Genomic DNA, 24,311 nt, shown 5'->3' with positions numbered 1-24,311 from the left:
GCACACAGTCTCTTGGAATAAACCGTGTTGGATCAATGAACAATCACACACGACATCGTCTTGAAAACTGTTTGCGTTAGGCCACCTTGCGCAAACGATTACTACATAAAAAGTGTGTGATGGACAACCTTTGCCACACAATTTCTTCTACACACCGTGTGTGATGCATTCAATAATGCAAACGATAAAATTGTTAATATCGTGTGCAATGGCAACGCTATCACAAACGATTTAATGGGGAAAATTGTGTGTGATGTACCTGCGAACGGAAATATTTTCCTTGGATTGACTATGTGGGATGTATATACGAATGAAAACATACTTCTTGGATTAACTGTGTGGGATGTACAAACTAACGGAAACAAATTCCTTGAATTGACTGTGTGGAATGTACATACGAATGAAAACGTTTAGCGGGGACTGGCTGTGTGGGATCTACTTACGACCGGAAACAATTTCGCCTGTATAATTGTATCTTTTTAGCACTATTGTACATATAACCATATTTGATCACTCCCCAGTCACACATGGCCTCATTTTGCACAGCGTGTGTGCCAGGAGGGCATATCCCCAACGGTTTCTCGGTCGTGTGGGAAGGACCCCCCATCGCAGTCACTCACTTGGAGACGGTTCTGAACACCGTCGTGAAAAGGGGTTAAAAACTATTTGTATAGCACCTCGCTGTACCAATGTGTATTCTAACTTATCCATGACTTATACCCCCTGGTATAATCCATCCCATCATTAAAACAAGAAAACTATGCAACGAAGACATACTTTTTTAAAACAGAATAGTCTGTAATGATCTGAACAATTGGCATACTTCTACTCAAAAAATTCTGAAAAATTAAGACAACATGGGAAATTTGTATATCAATAACGTGTAAAAAAATTCAAAATTTATCACATTCTAGTGAATTATGAAAATATCAGTACTCGGTGCAAAAGTTTTCGTTTTTTCACAAAATCAAGTCAACTATCAACCAAATCATCCCAAAGGCTTTACTTGGCACAAACACTAATTAAAACATAAAAATGCAATCATAATAGTAGCATAATTGTGTCAACACACAAAAAACATAAAACAAAAAGGAAAAATAAAGATAATTGTTGGGTTGCCTCCCAACAAGCGCTATTGTTTTACGCCCCTAGCTAGGCGTAAGGCATTATTTCAAGTATTGTCATCCTTAGCTTTCATAATTTATTTATACATAGCATCATCATAAACACTTCTCACCAGCTCCCTTTTTTCATACATAGCCTTCCTATTAGGAGAACTCAAATGATGGACCGTGTTATCTTTAGTAATTGACACATCATCAGTTTTAACATCTTGGGAGACATGGTCATCAAGAGACTTTTCATAGGTAATGGTGAATTCATCATTTATTAGGATTTTAGCATTATCAAGACACTCTTCTTCAAAACATTGTTGATTCCATTTTACAATCCAAGAATATTGACGATTAATACCATTAAATACTTTTTGGATTAAATGTAAAGAGGGGACTTTCTTTTTAGCATTTTTCTCAAAAGCGTGATGATCACAAGACTTATGTCTCCTCATAAAATCTCTACCATATAAAATTTCATCTGTCATAGGACATTCATAATTCACATTATAGAAGTCAAAGGTTTCTCTAGCTTCTCGCACTATATTGTCAAATTCATTCATGTGGATACGAGTGGTTATCTTTTTAGCCTTAGGATTGTTTATGATGGTAGATAAAAAACAATCTTACAAAGTAGGATGAGTACGTATGAATCTTCTTCCAAGTTTAATAGTGAGTGCAGAAATAGCTTGGGAATAACTATTGGTTCTTTTAAGAATATGAATATCATTACAAACCAATGTTCCCGTACAAGTGAAGAACTCTTGAATAATACTTTTTCCTATGATATTCCCACTCCCCGTCACAAAAGTTTTAGTATCCAATTTTATGGGGGTTACCATCTCGGGAGGTTTACCATCCTCATCTTCACCCTTAGCGATAACAAATTTAGACATGGTAGCAAGCAAACATTTTTTTGTGTTTTTCTATTTTTTATGAGAAGTTGGGAGATGAAAACGAGAGGCACAGGCAAATAAAAAGTAGAGCGAGTAGATGATAGTTTGTGCGAAGGTACTTGATAGGTTTTGATGATGTCTCCCCGGCAATGGAGCCATAAATTCTTCTTGCTACTTGTGAGTTGCGTTGGGATTTTTTCCGAAGGGAAGGGGAGATGCAGTACAATAGAGATAAGTATTTCCCTCAGTGAGAACCAAGGTTTATCGAACCAATAGGAGAATCACGCAAAGCCTCATGAACAACACTTGCACAAACAAAAGCAAATACTTGCATCCAACACGGGCAAGAAGGTTGTCAATCCCCTTGAACTCGTTAATTGCAAGGATCAAATCTCATACTGGTAGATCGATAAATTGCAAAACAAAATAAAGAGTAAAATTGTAGCAAAATTATTTTTGATTTTTGTAATATGATTAATTAAACCCAGGGGCCATGGTTTTCACTACAGGCTTCTCTCTCGAACACATAACATAGGGTGGGTGAACAATACTGTTGGGCAATTGATAGAAAAGCACATAGTTATGACGACATTCAAGGCAATGATCATGTATATAGGCATCATGTCGAGACAAGTAGACCAACTCCTGCCTGCATCTACTACTATTACTCCACTCATCGGCCGATATCCAGTATGCATCTAGGGTGTTAAGTTAATAAAAGCAGAGTAACGCCTTAAGCAAGATGACATGATGTAGACAAAGTAAACTCAGTTAATATGAATAAACCCCATCGTTTTACCATTAATGGCACCTTTCTGTCACTGGGATATAGCACCGCAAGGTTGAACCCATCACAAAGCACCTCTCCCACTGAAGATAAATCAATCTAGTTGGCCAAACCAAACAGATAGATCGGAGATAAATACAAAGCTATAACAATCATGCATAATAAAGTTGAGAAAAAACTCTATTACTTCTCATAAATATTCAGATCATAAACCCACAATTCATCGGATTCCAACAAACACATCACAAAAGAAGATTACATCGGATAGAACTCGAAGAACATCGAGGAGAACATGGTATTGAAGATCAAAGAGAGAGAAGAAGCCATCTAGCTACTAGCTATGGACCCACACGTCTGTGGTAAACTACTCACGCATCATCGGAAGGCAGCAAGAACGATGTACAAGCCCTCCGTGATTGATTCTTCCTCCCACAGAGAATAACGAAAAAGGCCTCCAGATGGGATAGTAGAAGAAAAAAAGCTTGCAGTCGCTGAAAAATTGTTTCGGGTGGCGCTTTGTTGGTTTGGGAATATTCATGAATTTAAAGAGGCAAAATTAGGTCAAGACATGGTACCAGGGGCCCACAAGCTCAAGGGGCAGGCCCTACAAGCTTGTCGCTCACCCATAGCTCTTCTGGCCTCCTCCTGAACCTTCTAGGGTCCCTCTGGTCCAGAAAAAATTAATCCAAACTTTTTTTCCATTTGGACTTCATTTAATATTGTTTTTCTAAAAAGCCAAAAGCAAGCAAACAACAGGAACCGGCACCGGGCACTAGGCTGATAGGTTAGTCCCAAAAACTGATATAAAATAGCATATAATTGCATATAAAACATCCAAGATTGATACTATAATAGCATGGAACAATAAAAAATTATTGATATGTTGGAGACGTATCAGATTCATGGATCGATTCAGAGTCGTCCACAACCCAGAGGAACGATGGCAGCTCCGGGACCCATGCTCCTATGTCATGCTCTAGGTCGTGCATGAGGCACATGCTTAGCCCTTGGAGTATCAAGCCATTCACCTGCTTTGCCTGACCATTCCACTGCGGGTGAGCCACGCAGGCGTAATCGACCCGAGTGCTCTGTGTGTAGCAAAATTCGCGGTATTCGCCCGAGTCGAAGTTCGACCCGTTGTCAATGATGATGCTCTCCAAATCTGAAAATTATCTCTATGATGAATTTGACCGCTGTGGCCGAGTCCAACTTGTTGATGGGCTTCACTTCAATCCACTTGGTGAATTTGTCCAGTTGCACCAACAGATGAGTGAACCCGCTGGTCCCAGTCCGGAGGGGTCCAATCATATCCAACCCCCAGACGACGAATGGCCACGTGAGGGGAATTGTCTTTAGCGCAAATACTAGCGTGTGCGACTAATTCGCGTAGAACTAGCATTCGATGCGTTGTTCTACAACGTATCTGGCTGCTTCATTGGCGCGGGGCCAGTAGAAGCCCGCCCGAGACACCTTGGCAACCAGTGTTTGAGAGGACGCATGGTGACCACATGTTCCCGAGTGAATCTACTTCAAGATTTGCTTCCCTTCCTCTGGTGAAACACGGCATTGCACAACGCGAGAAGTACTTTTCTTGTAGAGATGATCACCCATGACAGTGCAAGCCTTCGATCGATGGACAATCTGGCGGGCCTCCACCTCATCTCAGGGGAGTTCCTGCCTGAGCAAGTATACTATGTACGGCTCAGTCCACTCGGGAATGATCTTCATCACTTTGTGAACCAAATTGATCACTGACGGAATATCAACTTCAGTCGGATTGGACAGTCCGCTGGTTGCGGGGGCTCCTCTACATAGGGATTTGTTTTGATCGTCCGGGAGTGCAAATGATCAAGGAACACATTCTTAGGTACTTCCTTCCGAGTGGAACTAATCTTGGCTAAATCATCAATGACCCGATTCTTGAGTCGGGGAACGTAGTGTAACTCCAACCCCTTGAAGTTTTTCTCCAGTTTCCTGACTACATTGCAGTATCCTATCATGGTCGGGGTGCGGATGTCCTATTCTTTCATCACTTGGTTCACCACAAGATCCGAGTCGTCATAGACCGTCAGTCGGCGGATGCCAAGTGAGATAGCCATTCACAGTCCATAGAAGAGGGCCCCGCACTCGGCTTTGCTGTTGGAGAATCAAAGTGAATCTGCAGCAGATAGCTGAGTCAGTCTCCCTTAGGATAAATTAGGACTACTCTAGCCCCCGAGCCATCGAAGAACATGGTCGAGTGCTCGGGGAGGCTCTGGGCCGGCTGCTGTTGTTCCATCCACTCGGCCAGAAAATCCACCAATGGTTGAGATTTGATAGCTTTCTTGGCTTCGAACTTGATGTCCAAAGGGAGGAGCTCGATAGCCCACTTGGCCACTCGGCCCGTTGCATCTCTGTTGTTCATGATTTCGGACAGCGGAGCATCCCTCACAAAAGTAACTGAGTGCTCCTGAAAATAGCGAGCCACTTTCTTTGTAGCCAGGTAGATGCCATAAACCAATTTCTGATAGTGCAGGCATCTTTGCTTGGAAGGGGTCAAGACTTCTGAAATGTAGTAAACTAGTAGCTGGGTCTTGAAGGCTTTGCTTGTTCCTCACGCTCCACAGTGAGCACGGTGCTATAACCACTTGATTCATGGTTGCGATGTACAAGAGCAAAGGCTCTCGACTGCCTGGAGCAGCGAGCACCGGCTTGGTGGAGAGCAGAGCTTTGAGTTCCCGGAACGTAGCCTGTGCTTCAGTCGTCCACTTGAATTTATCTGATTATTTCATGAGTCGGTAAAGCGGCAGGGCTTTTTTGTCGAGTCGTGAAATGAATCTGCCCAGGGCTACAGACAACCCGTGAGTCTTTGCACTTCGTGGAGGTGCTCTGGTTGCTTCATTCAAACTATCGCGCCAATCTTTTCAGGGTTAGCATCGATTCCATGTTCGGAAATGAGGAAACCGAGTAACTTGTCGGCTGGAATCCCAAAAGTGCACTTGGCCGGGTTGAGCTTTATTTCGAATGTGCTCGGATTTGCAAATGTCTCGACGAGGTCTGCTAGGAGGTCAGAACCGTTCCTAGACTTGACCGCGATGTCATTCATGTCGGCCTCTACATTCCGACTGATATGCTTTTGCAAGCATTTCTGAATCATGCGCTGAAAAGCCGCCCCAGCGTTTTTCAGTCCAAATGACAACGTGATATAACAAAAGCACCCGAATGGGGTGATGAAGGCTGTTTTTATTTCATCTGGGCCATACATTCGGATCTAGTGGTACCCGGCTGGTAAATAATAAATCAAATAAGATGCTAGTGGATCAAGCTAGTAAATCTAACAGTTACAACGATTTCGATGATGTGGAAGAGCGCATGTTGAGATAATTATAAGTACCGGGGATCACTCTCTTAGGTATATCGGATTTGAACTTTGCGCTGGTTTGCCATCTAATGTCTAGCATGCATTTTTTGCAAAGAAAATCTAAATTGTTTGTAATTAGTCAAAGATGACAAAGTTTTACTGTTAGTTCTCCAAAAGAGATATACTTCAAAATATAGGGAATATAAAAATAGATAATGCTTTAGGCAATCCTCCTGGTATATTTTGTACTACCTCCTGGTATATGTTAGTAAAAATCACCGAGCTTATGAATACAGTATTCACAGAAACTTTTTAGTAGTAGTATTTTTATCTCACGAATCTCAGTGAACTTTTTCCGAAGTCGTTTTACAATCTACTCAAACCTCTTGCTTTATCTCCTCTTTTTTTCCCGCGGTGTATCAAACACTCAGTGATGCTAACTCTTACTATGATTTTATATATATATATCCCTATAGGATTTAGGAGTACATATCCTCTTGATTCTAAATTACGAGTGCATTACATTAAGCACTGTGAATTTGTGATACCCTCTTGATTCTCTAGTGTGCTTTACATTACGCATCTCATCTGCAGTTCTGCACTCCAAATTAAGTAATCCAAACCATGATTAAAGCGGCACACCATGGTCACGTCAAACCAAACCTGTCCCGTCTCACCACCAAATTATATACTCCAATATACCCATGTGCACAGTACAAACATCCGTACACACCCACAGGCGAATCTGATTCGACCAGCAGCTCGGAATACATGTGGGGCCCGCCCCTAGCTAACAAACACTAGGCCAGCAGTCAGGGCCAAGAAGACCGGCCGGTAGCTTTGATCAGCTCTTCTTCTTTTTTTGCCTCCGGGGGTGTATAAATACAGGGCGCAAGCATGAGGAGGGGCCTTCAATTCACTCATCCATCTCACACAGCACACATCATCTCCTCACCTCCCTCTCCATTGCTGTGCTGGACGTTTCCTTAGCATGGCGTTTCTCCTCTCGCACTAAGCTAGCTCGCTCCTACGTACTGTTAGGGTTTGGCCAATCACCTTTAGTTGCCCCTCCCTCTCATGACCCATGACATCCATCCGCACTAGCTATAGCTGAGCTCAGTGTCGCTCTCTCTTTAGATCTCTGTCTGGTTTGCAGAGTTGCCGGGTACTGGCTCATTCTCCCTTAGCTGCTAAGAAATGTCACATAAATTATAAAGGGAGAGCACTTGCAAGGGGAGGAAAAGGCGTGGTTTGGTTTTGCCCCTCCTCTCTTCTCCTTTCACTTGTCTTCTCTGCTCGAAAGGAACAAGGGGAACTCCTCATCACATCTCACCATGGTTTTCTCCTCCTTCCCGATCTTCCTCGACCCTCCAAGTTGGGCCCAGGTAATTAACTAGCTGACCCTCTCTCTCTTCTTTAACATTTTCTTTCAACATGCCGACACACACCAGCACAATCGGATCATTTCACTGGCTGGTTATTTTTCTCCGTGATCCGTGCTTGTTGATTGATTTGAAGTTTTCTTATTTGGTCACACTTTGTGGACTTGCTTTTAGCATCCTTCTAAGCATGTTCTTGAATATACCATGCTTTAAAGTTTATTCGGTCATAAATAATGTATCCGGCCTCTAATTCGCGCAGATGCAGCAGCAGCCTCTTCAGTGTTTCATGGGAGGAGGTGGCGGCAGCGAGCACCAGCACCACCAGCTGATCCCTGCGTCGTCCGGCCAGCTGGCGCCGCTGCCGGACGTGCCCGGCAACACTGCGGCAAGCGCGCCGCCGGTGGCCGGATCGTCCTCGGCCTCGCTGCAGCTGGTTGTGTCGGGACAGCAGGGTAACCCGGGTGAGCAGCCGCCGCGGCCGTCAGTGTCGATGACCGAGCGCGCCCGGATGGCCCGCGTGCCGCTGCCGGAGCCCGGCACGCTCCGGTGCCCGCGCTGCGACTCGGCCAACACCAAGTTCTGCTACTTCAACAACTACTCGCTCTCGCAGCCGCGCCACTTCTGCAAGGCCTGCCGCCGCTACTGGACGCGGGGCGGCGCCCTCCGCAACGTCCCCGTCGGCGGCGGCTGCCGCCGCAACACCAAGCGCTCCAGCAAGAAGTCGTCGCGCCAGGGCCAGGGCCAGGGCGGCGGCGGTGCCGTCGCGGCCGCCACGTCGTCCTCCTCCACCACCTCCACCTCGACCACCACAAGCGCCGCCGCGGCGACCGCGGCCGACGTCATCGCCAGCATGCAGGCGCTGCCGCACCACCTAGGCGGCCTCCCCGCGGCAGCCGCACTGGAGGCGTCGCTCGAGGGGTACCACAGCCACAGCCACCACCAACACCATAACCTGCCGTTCCTGCCGCCGCAGTTCCTGCAGCAAGGGCTGCACGGGTACCACATCGCCGACGGCGACATCGGCTCACAGCTGGCCGACGGGTTTCCGAGAGGCGTGGCGTCGGGGCTGCTCGCGCAGCTGGCGTCGATCAAGATGGAGGAGCACGGCGCGGGCGCTGGCGGCGCTGGAGGCGGCTTTGTCGGAGCGCACGAGCAGTACTGGCCCGGGAGCGGTGGCGGGGGCGGGTGGCCGACGGAGTTCTTGTCCGGGTTCAGCTCCTCCTCGTCGGGGAATGTGATGTGATCGTCGGGGAATGAAAGCTGTGACCGTAGGGGATGCATTGGATTATGCATGCATGCATGCATTGGGTTATGAATTAGGTCTCCCCGTCTTAGTTTAATTTAGGGTTATGTGGTATGGTCTCGCGCGCGCTCTTCAATTAGGATGGTGTTGTCGGTTTTAACATGCCTTTTCTTCATATTTTAATCTTGGGTTATAATTAGCTAAATGGTGTGTTCCTGCCTACTTGTTAGATCGGTGTTGACGTGTAGTGGCTGCATGCAAGTGTTGTTAACTTCATGCAAGGAGGGTGATATCATATATTGAGATGTACTGTGTTAAGTTACTTAACAATACTATGTTTAATTATATGAGGAACTTGGTATGAAAATCCATAGCTTTGTATCTTTGCACCATCTTCTTCGAATTCAATTACGGGCCAATCAATTGCCGTTCCCCCCCCCCCCCCCCCCCCCCCCCTCATATTGATATGATCATACAATGTCGTTAAGAGTGTTGCTAATGTATATGGATAGGAGGAATTAACTTGTTTGTATGCTTCCATGTTTAGGCATGAAATTGGCAATACATTGGTGGTTATTGATTAAGACTGCTTGTTTTTAACTTGTTGCTGCTGGGAGAGGCCAATTGCTTGTTTACCTTTGATAGTCATTGGGGGCTAGGTTGATGTGTTTCTGTTTGGAATGAGCTCCAATTGCATAACTAAATTACAAGGCTATGCCATATTTGATGGAACTGAACTATATATGCTTGATCCTGCAGTTAGATAGAATAAAATACTAATTTTATCCAATCAAAGCAAGTATATATGATTCGCCTGAATCAAGTTTTACCTCAATTTTGCGCCTCCTAAGCTAGGTATGCGCTTGTGAAATGGAGGTAGTATGGAAGAAATAATTGTAAGGAATACCATGTGACTCATTCACATGCTTATTTCAGCTGATAAAATTCCCTGTAAAAACAATTGACCCATTGGAGAAATCCAGCGAGGAAGCAATATTTGGACAATCACAATAGTTAAGCGCTCATCAATTTTCGTGCTAAAAACCAGCTAGATCATTGTGACATTGAATATTTGGTCTAGATTCTCTAGCTCAAATTGGCAAGAGCTAGTGTCACTGTGTACTGCCTACATCTGTCCCCAAATCAGGATGATTAGCATCTAGTTCTCCGAAAGCCAAGGGTCCCATAAGATATGTGGTATCTCCTCTTGGCTCTTCACTGTGTGTGCCTAGTTACTTCTATGTATGCCCCCTACAATCCTTTCTTGATCTTATGAACTGCATGAACTGATCTGTCCAGATTAAACAATCCTACAGGCCACATTTACGATGAAGTTTTACGGCTAACAAATATGTGTTTTTGTTTGATTTCAGTAGGTACCAATTGCAAGCGATTGGCCAGTCACAAAAAATGGTGACACGCACCTTGAGCCCAATACACAAAATTGGAGTCTTTTTGGATTTTCCAAAAGTTACAAAACTGTAACTAATTCAAACACAACATGATGCATATGCCTATTAAGAAAGTGGAGAGCATCATTTACCTCGTGAGCCCTTCAGTTTTTTTCTTCCAAATCTCATGTTTGGAAGTCTGAAAATTTTAAAATTTTGTCCACATGTATATGTAGAATGTGTCTGCAAGAGGCTATTAAAAACAATTGTGAGCTACACACAAAAAAATAAATTTGTGGATCCAAAAAGATAAAAATAGTATGTGAGCTACACATATTTTTTATTTGGATTTTGAAATACAGTTTTCCATTAAAAAAGAAGCAGGTTCGGTGGAGCCAGGGATCTAATTGGCCAGGGTTTGGCTTCAACAAATTAAAGAACAAGCGCGAACGAATATTTGCGAATTCAATTTATATACATATTTGGGCATCAAACCAAACAGTACGTAGCCAGGTTAGCTAGGTCAAAAGTTGCAATATTTTGGTATAGCAAGCTCTGACGACCAATTGCTGCCTATCGAGATCTGCATGTCCCGTTCATGAGACAACGTTTTATCCTATCTAGAATGTAAACCGGCAATAAACTAGCCCTTCCAATCTAAAGGCAGTCAATGTCAGAGCTCTCAGCAGGCAGGCAGGACGACGTACTGACCGAAACTTGAAAAGACGTCCATGAAGACACATTGAAAATGCGTTCGATGCCAAGAACATTCTTTCGTTGCAGAAGAGAATGATCACATGGACAAAAAAAACAAATGAAAATTTTGATAAAGTGCCCTGCATGTATGGCTAGCTATATGATCAAACTGAGGGGGGTGATGGGATGGAATTCCGGGCACTCGATGAGCGATCGAACGAGGAATATTTGCTTTTCGCATCAAATGATTATGGCCGATCCGTCGATCGACGGTTCACACCAATGATCAGGGTAGCCCTAGCTGCTGCTGGTCACTGATCCATGTGCCAAGATCTGACCTTAGTCTTAGTATGGGAAAAAGGTACGTACGTATACGACAGGAAGAGAAATCCCAGCAGAATGATCGCTCGCTTTGAGCCACACATCTCCCGCTCTTTTTGAAAACATTTACGTACATCATTAAAGATCAACTTAATCGCGTAGTGCGCGCTGGCGGGCTCGATCGACGGTGACATGCTTCTTACGTCTAGTCGACAATTCGTAGATCATCGCCACTTTAGGTGTTTTGTAAACAATAATACAATCACGAGCATCTTGACTTGTGCATCATGCATCATCCGAAGCTTTGGCGGGACAGTAGGCACCGGTCCTTGCAAAAATTGCTTCTGCTTCATCCAACGCAATTCTATTGCAAGAAGAGAAGCAAGAGGTTTGATGTAGGATTTGGACAAGAGATTATTAAGCCCGGTTCATGTGTTGTGACGATGGAATGATGCAAGTGGCCTAGGTAGCTGCAGTCGCCATCAGAGGGAATCTGTGTGTTCTTTGGTAGATCTGCTTTCGCTAACTCCAAGGCAGCCTATTCTCCTCTTCAGGAGGGAGGGAATAAAGCGGCCAAGGCCAATGCAAAATATCACATCAAAGAAAGAGAAAGACAAGCCCCTGTTTCCCTGGCCCCACACACACCCTATCCGTCTAGACAGATCATACACAATCATGCAATGCAAGCGTCTCCTCTCTCTTTCTCTCTCTCTCTATTATACATAGAAGAAAGATGCGAACATGATCTTGCTGCATCAGCAAGTGTTGGAGAGAGATGGAGATCGAGACAGTGTGCTGACAAAACTAAAGCTGCGTGTGGCTCTGCAGGTTTTGCTTAATCGGGTGCACATGTCTGTGCCTCGACCTCGACGACATGCAATGCAATGGTAGGTTCTCTCACATTACGTACAAACATACTTTAACGAATGTGCACATACTATGGTATCCATCTTAATCCAGATACAGCCGTAGCAAAACCAGTCAAAAAGGATGGCCATGCATCAAGGCCGCCAAACTACAGAAGAAGCCTATGTTATGTATGTACGCCAAGGCTGCCTAGCCTGCATGCACATACGCGCCGGCCTTGCTGCATGGAGCACGGAAACCCATGCATGCCTTTGCCGGCCGGCCGGCCGGTGACTGCGGCTGTCAGACAGCACAGATCACAGATCACAGATGCTTGCGACAAACAGAAAGCGCAATCAAACAACTCCTTTCTTTTTTCAATTTCTTCCCCATCTCCTTCTTCTCCGAATCTGGTGAACAGTGCTAAAGCAGCGGCTTCAGCTTGAAGCTGAGCTCGCCCCTGCTGTCCAGTCAGATCCTGTCATGTGATCTTTGCGGGCGTGTTTGATTTTTGTCAGAGATTCAGAACGTGGCATGCAAGTGCAATCTAGGTGCTTTTGACCCACGGCCCACTCCAGTCTCGACTACCACTAGCACCACTGGTGTACTACGTACTACTACACTCTCCAGGCCACTGCAGCCTTATGTAGTAGTAGTAGAGCTTTTGTCGGAAAATGATATGCAATTTTCTGTGAAGTTCTTGTGTCACCAATGTGCATATTGTGCATCTCATATTCTCAATATGTATAACTTCTTCAGATTCAAAACGTAGGTTCTTTTAGGAGGTTCAGGATGACATTTTAACCACTAATGGTATATGTGCAATTATAATGTCTCAGATAAAATAAATTACATGCTATAAAATCATATTACATGCAAATGTGACACAGTACAAAGAGATGATAATATTTACTAGTTAAACCCACCATAAAATCTTCTCTTTTACATAAATCATCATTACTATTACACTGAGGATATACTACATTTGGAGAACCTTGTGTTCTGCGGCTACATGATATCTGAAACTGTGGATTGAAGAGCTGTACATACCTCAAGACTGGGCTGACATGCCCATGACAACCTGACGAGTGCTTCAGTTACAAGCTGGAAGAAGGCCGCAACTATAAATTTCAAATACCTCACCTGGCAGTAGAGGCTCGTCACATAATTACATCTCTTGGTTGGCATGATTGACTCCCACTTGCGCTAGTATCGAACGGATGAACAGGTCCAACAGGTAGTAGGGCAATATCAGCACTGTATTCATAACAACGTGGGGTATTGAGATGCCGGACTGTCCAATTGATCGGGGATGTCCCTTTCTTGGACCTGTTCAGGGGCCTGAGGGAGAACTTGTGCCACGGCGGCCTGCAGCCGAGAATTAGATTCCTGTTCCTCTTGTTGCTGAACCACGAATCTGCTCATCCGCTCGAGCAACTGCACTGCCTTCCTCTTTCCCCTTTCTGTGCCGTTCAATGCCAGCTCCCGCAACGGAACCATGATCCCGCACTCATGCGCACGGGCTAAATGCACAAGCTGTTGCTCGCCGCTGCACAGATGCAGCATCACAGCTGCAGCATTCTCTCTGTTTCTCGGTGACCCACTTCCGAGCAACTCGACAAGCGCAGGAACAGGCTCTGCTGCCCCGATAGCTGCCTTCCCCTCTTGGTGGCTGGATAGTATTGAGAGTATCGCCATAGCCTCGTCCATGAGAGCTCCTGTGGGGTTGGTTACTAGACCCATGATGAGTGGCACAAGGCCAGCTCGTATCGCACGGCCTTTGTTACCTTGGTAAATGCACAAGTTGAAGAGAGCTGCTGCTGCGTCTTTCTTACCCCGCTGGCTGCCCTCACTTAGCAACACTACAAGGGCAGGGATAGCCCCTGTTCCCCCAATCATTACTTTGTATTCATCGACCACAGAGAGGCTAAAAAGTGTGGCTGCAGCATTTTCCCGGGCCTCCATACTGCCATTCTTCAGCACATGAACAACACTAGGCACAGCACCAGAGGACATGATGCTTGCCTTGTTGTCCTCGTGTATGGAGAGGTTCAGAAGTGCAGTAACAGCATGTTCCTGAGTCCGCAAGTCAGATGACGATAACAGACTCAATAGTAAGGGAATTGCACCAGCCTCAGCAATGCATAGTCGGTTGTGTGCGTTCCGCTTTGCGAGGAGGCGAAGCTCTGCAGCAGCTGACCTCTGCTCCTCAGGGTCTGGAGAGCATAACTTGGATAATAGAGCATCAATGTTAGCACGTTCACTAGAAGAGCATGCTGGCATTGGCTTGCTAGGCTGGGATGAGCGCTTAGGCGCTTCAATTCCGTTGGTTTCACACCACTGGGAGATGAGACTTCTAAGGACATAGTTTGCCGTCAATGTTGTGTTCGCCATCCTTTGTTGCGTAGTTGGGCAAGTGTGATGCCCAGATGCTAGCCATTTCTCGATGCACGACCTTTCATATGTCTGCAAATGAAAAGGAAAAAATATCTCAAATTATGTACTGAAATTGCATTAGAGTTTAGTTGACAAATTTTAGTTCACCTGGCCAGTAGCAACTATCACAGGATCTTTCATCAGCTCGAGAGAAATTGGACAACGGAATTCATCAGGAACGATGACAGATTTCTGGTCCCCACTGGTATCCATTATTTTGGAAGCCATAGGAGGGCCCATCTCAGGGTTGTTAGTTTGCACAAAGTCCTTGATTTTCTTCAGTAGCATTGACAATTTCTCAATGTGCTCTCCTGGATCCTGGCCACCACCAGATGCCACCATCTCATGCAGAGCAAGTGACTCTTGCGTGAGATCAGTGATAGTCATGAGGTGTAGCTTTTCTGACAACCTTTCAAGGATAGCCAGTTCCGCACTTGGGTCATAGGTCTTGTTATACAGAGATATTAGGTCGTTGTAGAACTCATCATCAGGCATATCAACCCGTTCTTTTGCTCTTTTCAGCTGTGCATGCACTAACTCAACCTGGAGAGGATTGTTAAGTGTCACCAAAAATGTAGTTCAGTGCTCAACAACAATCCAAAAGGGACTCTATTCAGTTATGCTGATAAAATTACCTGTTCTCTAACTTCATCCGATATATCCAGTTCATTGTATGGAAAGTCGTGCAAAGCTTGTTCCAACTGAGCAACTACTTCCTGAAATATATTCATTACTCTATCCCTATTAAAAACCTGCAAGAACACAAAAAAAATCAGTTTAGCTAACTTACTGGGACATAATGGCACAAAAATTAAGTAGTGTTTTGAAGAGGATGCTCCTATATTCAATGGTCAAAAGGACAACAAAAATAAGTGGCAAAATGACAACATCAATAACCATTTTAAGAACATTTAAGTTTTAATATCTTCAAAGACTATGGTTCACATAGGACTGCACCAAGGGTCAGCTTTGAGCCCTTATCCGGTTGTCTTGATGATGGATGAGGTCACAAGGGATATACAAGGAGATATCCCATGGTGTATGCTCTTTGCGGATGATGTGGTGCTAATCGATGATAGTTGGATGGGGGTTAATAGAAAGTTAGAGCTATGAAGACAAACTTTGGAATTGAAAGGTTTTAGGCTTAGTAGAACTAAAACTGAGTACATGAGGTGCGGTTTCAGTACTACTAGGCACGAGGAGAAGGTTAGCCTTGATCTGAAGGTGGTAACTCGGAAGGACAACTTTCAATGTTTGGGGTCAATGCTGCAGAAGGATGGTAATATCGATGAAGATGTGAGCCATCGAATCAAAGCCGGATGGATGAAGTGGCGCTAAGCTTCTGGCGTTCTCTGTGACAAGAGAGTGCCACAAAAGCTAAAAGGCAGGTTCTACAGGACAGTGATTCGATCCACAATGTTGTATGGCACTGAGTGTTGGCTGACTAGAGGGCGACATGTTCAACAGTTGGGTGTAGCAGAAATGTGCATGTTCAGATGGATGTGTGGCCACACAAGAAATGATCAGGTCCGGAATGATTCCAAGGATATCAGACACAAAATACACCAGGCAAACTATATATCTTGTGTGTGCAACAACAACAATAACAAAGCCGTTAGTCCCAAACAAGTTGGGGTAGGCTAGAGCTGAAACCAAGAAGATCTCAAAACCAACTCATGCTCTGGCATGTGGATAGCTAACTAAAGGCTTTGTTGTTATTGTCATTGTTGTTCACAAGCATAATATACAAGAAAGAAATACAGTTTGCCTGATGTATTTTGTGTGTCTGATATCCTTAGAATCACAATTCGAAAGGAAACATGTGGCACATAATAAGGCACTCAATAAACTTCATATCCAAACTGAATGGGAACATTTCAGGACCACAAAAAGTAAACTGAATGAGGAAAATCACATGTAAATACATGAGCAGAAGAAAACATGTAGGAAATGGACAGCAAAATAACAATTCACGGTATTGGATCATGGGTGCACAAGCGCATGCGTTCGATAATATGCCTCCCCTACTTGTGCTATGGCATGTTTTATCCTCCTTTTCTGCATGAAACACTAGTTTATAGGATGGCTCTAGATTAAGGATTCGAGATAGTACCATGTCGCACGAGAAGGAGAACAGATGAAAACAGATCAAAATACAATGAAGGCACTTAAGGGCATATTATCAAATCCCTCTTTGCCAACGATTATGAGTCGAACGACTAGTCTAGACTAGTCGCTCGACTAGTCTATGAGTCGCAAAGTGGCTGTCGACTCGGTTTCTCGTGTAGACTACAAATACGAGTTGAGCCAATCATCGACTAGTCGACATGTTCGAGTCGAACGACTCAAAAAACTGGGGGGAGGGGGGGGGGTATAAATACGATGGCTCATCCCGCGTGAGACGAGACCTAATCCTTTCTTTCCTCTCCTCACCCTCCTCACGCCGCCGGCTGCTGGATGCGCCCGTCGAGCCCTCCTCGCACCGCCGGCCGCTGGACGCGCCCCACCGATCTGAAGCTCCACCGTCGCCGGCTCCACGTCGCGGATCCGAAGCTTCACCGTCGCCGGCCCCACGTCGCGGATCTGGAGCTCCACCGTCGCCGGCCCCTCGTGCTCTTCTCCTGCTCCTTCGTCTCGCGCCCCTCCTCGCGTTGCCGGCCTCTCGTGCTCTTCTCCTCTTCAGGCAGGTGAGCCTCAGTGCCTCCCTTCTCCTCCTCTTTCTTCTTGGCTTGCTGGGTGTTGCTCTGCCTCGCTGCTGAAGGACTGCTCGTGCTGATCTGCTTGCTGTTGGTGCTGCTCTGCTTGCTGTTGGTGCTGCTCTGCTTGCTGTTGCTTGCTGCTGCTGCCCTGCTTGCTGCTGCTTGCTGCTGCTGCTAGACCGAGTGTGTTTCAATTTCCAGGTCCTGAGCTCTGAGCTACAATGTCTACAACACCAGAGATATGTCAAGTAGTGTGTTCAGCAGCAGCTGCAGCTCAAGCCGATGGGCATTACGATCCCTCGAAGGATCCTGCAAGGAAGCCACGTAGGAGCAAGGACCCAGCATGGAAATATTCCTTTTGGCCTGATCTGCAGGACAAATTGACACTCCAGTGTGTTCTGTGTGGCAAAAACATCACTTCTGGAGTGCTAAGGATGAAGAAGCACCTTGGTGGGGGTTACACAGAGGTGAAAATGTGTCTAAAAGCAACCGATGAGATCAGGAAAGAGATGCATTTGTACATGAAGACCAACTCAACCAAGTTCAAAGCCATGCAACTTGATGGGGATGAAGTTGAAGCAACTGATGGAGATGGAGGAGAGGAGGAGGTAGAAGCAAGTTCAAGGGCGTCGAACAGCACCGCAGCCTCCACGAAAAGGAAGGCTTCTTTTATTGTGACGGCGCCGGTGGCGGCAAAGAGGACAAGCAAGTCAATTGCAGATGAGGTTAGGAAGACACCAGAGGAGGTGGTTGCTGAGAGGCATAGAGCAGGAAGCAAGCAGTTAAAAATCAAGGACTATGGAACAAAGACAAAAGAACAAAAAGATGAAGTAGATGGTCATGTAGCTGACTTTCTCTATGAGAATTGCCTTCCACTCAATATTATCAATTCGAGAAGTTGGGAGATCCTATTGGAGTCTGTAGGACAGTATGGATCAGATTATATCACACCTTCTTACCATGATGTGAGGGTACCATTACTTGAGAAGGCAAAGCTCAAGACTGACACTTTGAAGGCCAAGCATCAAAAGGCATGGAAGGAGTATGGTTGCACTCTCATGTCCGACGGTTGGACGGACATGAGTGGGCGACACTTGATCAATTTTCTCGCCAATAGTCCTGAAGGTACATTCTTCTTAGGGACAGCCAATGTTTCTTCTGAGTCTGTTACTGCTGAATTGGTAGCAAAATTATTGAGTGAACAGATTGAGGCAATTGGGCCTGAATTGGTAATCCAGGTCGTTAGCGACAATGGCTCCAACTACAAGGCAGCCGGGAGACTTCTAATGGATAAGTATCCATCTTTGTATTGGACACCTTGTGCTGCTCACTGTTTGGATCTTATGCTAGAGGACATTGGGAAGATAAGAGAGTTCAGTGATTGCATTGTTAAAGCAAAGAAAACAACCAGATTTATTTATGCCCATGGTAGGATTCTTGATCAAATGAGAACCTTGAATGGCAAGAGAGATCTTGTAAGGCCTGGAGCAACTCGTTTTGCAACCTCCTTCCTCACATTGGCCAGCATGTGGAAACAACGCCAACATTTGAAAGCACTATTTGTTAGCACAGAATGGCATGCAAACAAGTTGAAGCTCACCCCACCAGGGAAGATGGCTGAAAATACCGTGCTCTCTGTGACGTTTTGGCAATCGGTGGAGAACTGCATGAGAGCTTCACAACCCATTCTTGTTGCTTTGAGGATTGTTGATGGTGATGACAGTCCAGCAATGCCCGAAATTTGGGCAGCCATGGATGTTGCGAAGACACACATAAAGGATGCATTGTCACAAAGGCCAGGCCTACAAAGTCAAGTGCTAGCAATTGTTGACAAGAGGTGGGATCACCAGATGGAGCAAAAGCTACATGGGGCTGCAATGTTTTTGAACCCCAGCAAGTTCTTTAAAATGAAGGAGACTAACAGAAGACAAGCTGCACGGCTGCGTTCAATGTTCAATGATGTGCTATGGAAGATGGTGCCGGATGATGAACTACAATCCAAGATAAGTAAATTGGCTGATGATTATGAGCTCACGGAGGGTGAATGTTTCACCAAGCAAATGGCAATTAAAGACCGCGAGAAAAAGAGCCCTCGTAAGTATCTATGAGAATGCAGCTTGTAGCTTATCTTCTTGACTCTATGTTTCAACTTCTACTTGCTTGTTTCAACTCCTACTTGCTGATTTTTGTAGTACTTTGGTGGAATGCATATGGTGGCCTTGCTTATGACCTCCAATCTTTTGCAAATCGGATCATTAGTCTATGTTGTTCATCGTCTGGCTGTGAGCGCAATTGGAGTGCATTTTCTCATGTAAGTATCTAGCAATTGGATGGTTTGATAGATAATTGCAGGCTATAGTAGCTTCTCACAAAAGGATTTGCTTGCAGATCCATACCAAAGGAAGAAACCGTTTGGGTATAAGAGATTGAACAAGCTAGCATATGTCTCATACAACCGGCAAATGACAACTAGGTTTGAAAAGTTACGCGAGCAAGGTTCCAAAGGAAAGAGGGCTAATGCACTTATCCTAGAAGAATTTCAATGGAATAATGAATGGGTTGATGTTACTGCTGAATTGGTTCATCAAAATGACGCTATGGACGATGACAATCCACTACTTTGGTCCCATGTTGATGAGGCCGTTGGCGCGACCGATGGTCTAAGTGGACGCCATCTTCCAAGGAGGGCTCGTGGTGATTTCAGTGAGTCTAGTCCTCCCGCTGGCTCTAATATCTTTTACACTCGAAGGACAAGTGTGGTTGTCCATGATGAAGACTTGCGGGCTGAATTGGAAGCTGAAGATATTGATAGTGACATGGAGACCAATGGTGAAGACAATGATGGCCCTACACGAGCGAATGATATAGACCCTGATTTTCAGCTGGATATAGATCTAGATTGATTTGAGGGCTAAGGCTACAAGATTTCTTTTGCTGGACTGGACTTGTTGCTTGTGGTGTTGTTGAACCTTTCTTTTGTAATTCAGACTTTGATGTTGGACTACTTGTTGAACCTTATGTTGGTCTTGTCAAGTTGTCACACTAAGGTGTTCTCCTATGGATTATGGAGTTCTGAACTTGTTTTTTATGCTAGTGCTGCTGTGCTGGACTGTTGTTTGATAGTGCATATTTGATTGGTTTTATCTTTTGCAGACTGTTGTTGCTGGTTTTGGGAGAAGCAGAGGCCCTGGCCATTGGATATTGCAATTGGCACAGCCTCAGGTTCTTCATCCACTTCCCATGCATTCATTTGTATTGTATACTGTACTTGTATACTTATATAGTGTAATACTACATACTACTACTAGGTATTATTAGTTATGTACTGTAAGTTCAGTGCTACAGTACCATGTCGACTAGTCTCGCACTAGTCTAGACTAGTCTATGAGTCTCAACCTTGGAACGACTCGTCGACTCTTCGACTCGTAAACGTTGCTCTTTGCACTTAAGGGCACTCAAGCCATTAATTACATAAACCCAACCAAGGACTTAAACGGCTACCCTAGGGGGAGATTTCACACCAAAATGTATCGATTTTGACAAACAGTACAAATTTCTCGTAAAAAATATAACAGTACAAATTTTAGTGAACAAAAAAGAACAATCAACTGAATTAAAACACCATGATCATCCTAAGACCGCACTTCAGATAAAAAGGAAAATACAATGAGCTCAGGAAGTGGAACACCACAATAGAATTAGATCCTACTCGTTAGCCAAGCAAGGCCACAAACAATATGCAAAATCAGAATCACAACTTCGATCCAAGGATCAGAAGCCATGTTTCTTTTATCATAGAATAATACTAAAGTTACCTTGTTATTTTAGATGGCATAGCCAAGATTAACTTTTCCATGTAAAATATCAAGAATACAAGCGAATCGTGAATCTAATTCGCCCACGGGGGCATCCGAGGACCAGGAATCTGACTAAATCAGGAACCGCTCCCGCGTGGGTAGGTAAAGGGACGTACCAAAGAGATCCTGCTCCCCTCGCGGCCGAGCTTGAGCAGCTCGAGCGCCTTCTCCAGCGCGTCGGCGAGCGTCGCCAGCGCCCGCTCCTCCTCCTCCCCCGGGGGGCGGCGGCGCTCGCGGAGCTCCTCGGCGAAGGGTCCGAGGAGGCGAATCCGGCGGGACAGCGCCAGCAGCTGCCGCCGGTAAGCGTTCCGGAACTCCCCGGGCGCCGCCACGGTCTCCACCGCGGCGGCGACCCGCTCCGCAGCCGGCGCCGGGGACTCCCGCTCCGACTCCTCTTGGTCGCCGGCCATGAGACGGGAGAAGCAGCAGCCGGCAGCGTGAGGATCGGCTGGCGCTAGTGGCACGGGGCGGTAAATTACGGGGAAGAGCGGTCGCTTGGTGGCGCTGGCTGCTGCTTCATCTTATGGGTCGTCGGGGCGGTCAGCGCGTTGGGCTGGCCAGGTCGTCTTCCTCCTCCCTTTCTACACGGCAGATTTTTCCAACGTCATTTCGGGTATACTTGGTGCAGCTGCACCGGCGGCCAATACCAGCCAACCGGACCGGCGATGGTTATGGACTATTTATCGTGGAAAACAAACTTTGCGAAAATTGTACTGGATGTTTGTTGCGTATTCGTGTGGCGATTAGTTTCGTGGACTTCTTTTGATTGAAGAAACTGCCGTGTAGAAAGGCCTGCAAGCGACACCTACGTTCACCATGAGTTGTTTTCACCTCATAAAGAAGATGTGCCGGAATTTGACCTCGATCTCTTCTAAATTCTGGTGGGATGCAATGGAGGATGAACGGAAAGTGCATTGGATTGCTTGGGAGAAGATGTGCGATGCAAAAAAGGAGGGGGGTCTGGGTTTCCATGATCCGGAGGCTTTCAACCAAGCTCTGCTTGCCAAACAAGCGTGGAGGATCCTCCAAGTGCCTGGATCCTTGTGTGCCCGTGTTCTAAAGGCTCGTTATTTTCCTGATGATTCGATCATGTCGGCCACATGTCCATCGGCAGGATCTTTCACTTTTCGGAGTATTCTTCATGGCAGAGACCTTTTGAGGGAAGGACTGGTGTGGCGGATTGGCAACGGGACAATGATCAACATCCATCACGAAAATTGGATCCCTAGAGCTGGCAGCATGAAGTCGTTGGGTCAAACTTTTGCTTGGGGCATCATGAAGGTCAGCGATCTTCTACGTCCTGATGGCATGGACTGGAACGAGGCTCGGGTGGATGTGTTATTCACACCAGATGATGCGCAGGATATAGAGAGAATAGCGGTAGGCGGACCAAACTGCCAAGATCGGCTTGTTTGGAACTTCACTAAGAACGGGAAGTTTACAGTAAGGTCAGCCTACCATCTTAGAATGTCAATGAACAAGTTGAGGTCAGGACGGCCTGGACCTTCAACGTCTACGAGCAAACACAAGGGCTATCTGTCCCTTTGGGATACTTCGGCACCGGGGAAGGCCAAAGTGCACGCATGGAGGCTGCTCAGAAACGGACTGGCGGTGGGCTCGGAATTGCACAGACGATGAATTAAACCAGGGGTCTTCTGCGTGGCGTGCGGAAGGGAGGAAACATTACTGCATCGTTTTTGGACATGCCCACACTCATCACTTTTTTGGCAGCTGTTGCGCTCGGAAACGGGAGCTAGGGTGGCTAATCCACCAGAGATGACTAGATCCCCGAGTGAGCTATCGAACTGGCTACTTGGATGGTTTGCGGGAGCTGCAGACGAGGAGAAACAACTGTTTGTTCAAGCTCTGTACGGTCTCTGGCTGGCTAGGAATGACGCCAGAGACGGCAAAAGGATTGTTGAGTCACATGCGATCATGACGGCTGTACTTATGCATGTACATGAATGGCAAGAGGTACACCCTACAGTCCCGAAAATCCCCAAAGTGGTTGAGCAGCAAAGATGGGAACCGCCTGAGGAAGGATGGGTGAAGATTAATGCGGATGGAGCCATGTCCAAAAATGGCGGAAAAGGAGGAGGAGTAGTGCTCAGGGATCAGAACGGAGCATATATAGCGGGAGCCTGTGTTTTTTTCCCTCAGGTCGCGGATGCGGAGGCAGCTGAGATCTTGGCGACCAAGAAGGCACTGCATATGGCTGTGGAATACAACGTCAGGAAGATGCACTTAGAGCTGGACTGTCAGATGGTTGTGAAGATGCTTAACGACCCTGACAGAAACCTGAGTGGAGTTGGACCGTGGATCTGGGAAGTGAAAGAGATAATCAGTTCTTTTGAGGAAGCGAAGGTTACGTGGGCGCGACGCTCGGCGAATAAGGCGGCACATAAGCTCGCGAGGGTAGGAGTAGGAGATGAAATAAGCAATTTTTGGCGTTTGATGCCTCCAGACTCTATTTTAGATGTAATAGCGGACGAAATTCCGAACCTTAATTAAATATAAGTTGTAGCCCACGTTAATGACACGTGGTTGCTGAGGCGGCTACTCCGACACCACTCATCCATCCCTCTGCTGCCCACCATTGCTATATAAGTTGTAGCCCCAGCCATAGCCGCAGTCATCCGCCTCCGATCCATTTCTCCTTTCCGCACAACTCCCTCCACTGCTTCTAAAAGATCATGGATGTCACCTATAGGGGGTGAATAGGCACTTTAAAATAATTACCGTTTAGGCTTGAACAAATGTGGAATAAAACTAGCGTTTAATTTGTCAAGCACAAAACCTAAAATAAATAGGTTCATCTATATGCACCAACAACTTATGCTCTAAGTGCACAGATGATGCGGGAATGAGAGAAATGGCGGCTGCTTTCTACGAAAAGTTATTCTCATCAGAAGGATCAGCTCAGAGTGAGCGTATTTTGGCGCTCTTTGCACCGATAGTTACTCATGACATGAATACTAAGTTATTGGAAGCTGTTTCTGATGACGAAATTGAGAGGGCGCTGTTCCAAATGGGACCAATGAAGTCACCGGGTCTGGATGGTTTCCGGCCATGTTTTACCAACGACACTGGTCGTTGGTAAAGGAAGATGTGTGCAAGGCTGTGAAAGAATTTCTGGCAAGCAAGGCAGCACGTAGTGGATTCAACGACACCATTATTGTTATGATCCCGAAGGTAAACTCACCGGAGTTACTTTCACAATTTCGACCCATAAGCCTATGTAACGTCCTATATAAAATAGCGGCGAAGGTGCTGGCGAATAGGCTCAAAGTGGTGTTGCCTATGAT

At 45.8% G+C, this 24,311-nt stretch overlaps 2 protein-coding genes across 2 annotated transcripts; one reads left to right on the top strand and one right to left on the bottom strand.

The window, feature by feature from the left end:
* The first annotated feature begins 7,036 nt into the window (after positions 1 to 7,036).
* On the top strand, positions 7,037 to 9,143 carry LOC123110692 (dof zinc finger protein DOF5.1). Its single transcript, XM_044531283.1, has 2 exons — positions 7,037 to 7,520; positions 7,777 to 9,143. Exons 1-2 carry the CDS (start codon positions 7,470 to 7,472, stop codon positions 8,758 to 8,760), a joined length of 1,035 nt encoding a protein of 344 aa, XP_044387218.1. The 5' UTR covers positions 7,037 to 7,469; the 3' UTR covers positions 8,761 to 9,143.
* Positions 9,144 to 12,830: 3,687 nt separating this feature from the next.
* Positions 12,831 to 21,590, bottom strand: LOC123110691 (protein spotted leaf 11). Its single transcript, XM_044531282.1, has 4 exons — positions 21,123 to 21,590; positions 15,086 to 15,202; positions 14,559 to 14,993; positions 12,831 to 14,480 (listed from the first exon to the last, which is right to left on the bottom strand). Exons 1-4 carry the CDS (start codon positions 21,414 to 21,416, stop codon positions 13,278 to 13,280), a joined length of 2,049 nt encoding a protein of 682 aa, XP_044387217.1. The 5' UTR covers positions 21,417 to 21,590; the 3' UTR covers positions 12,831 to 13,277.
* Positions 21,591 to 24,311: the final 2,721 nt, after the last annotated feature.

The sequence above is a fragment of the Triticum aestivum genome, chromosome 5B (assembly GCF_018294505.1).
Source record: "Triticum aestivum cultivar Chinese Spring chromosome 5B, IWGSC CS RefSeq v2.1, whole genome shotgun sequence".
In the NCBI taxonomy this organism is placed as follows: Eukaryota; Viridiplantae; Streptophyta; class Magnoliopsida; order Poales; family Poaceae; genus Triticum; species Triticum aestivum.
This window is presented reverse-complemented; position numbering and strand designations above follow the sequence as displayed.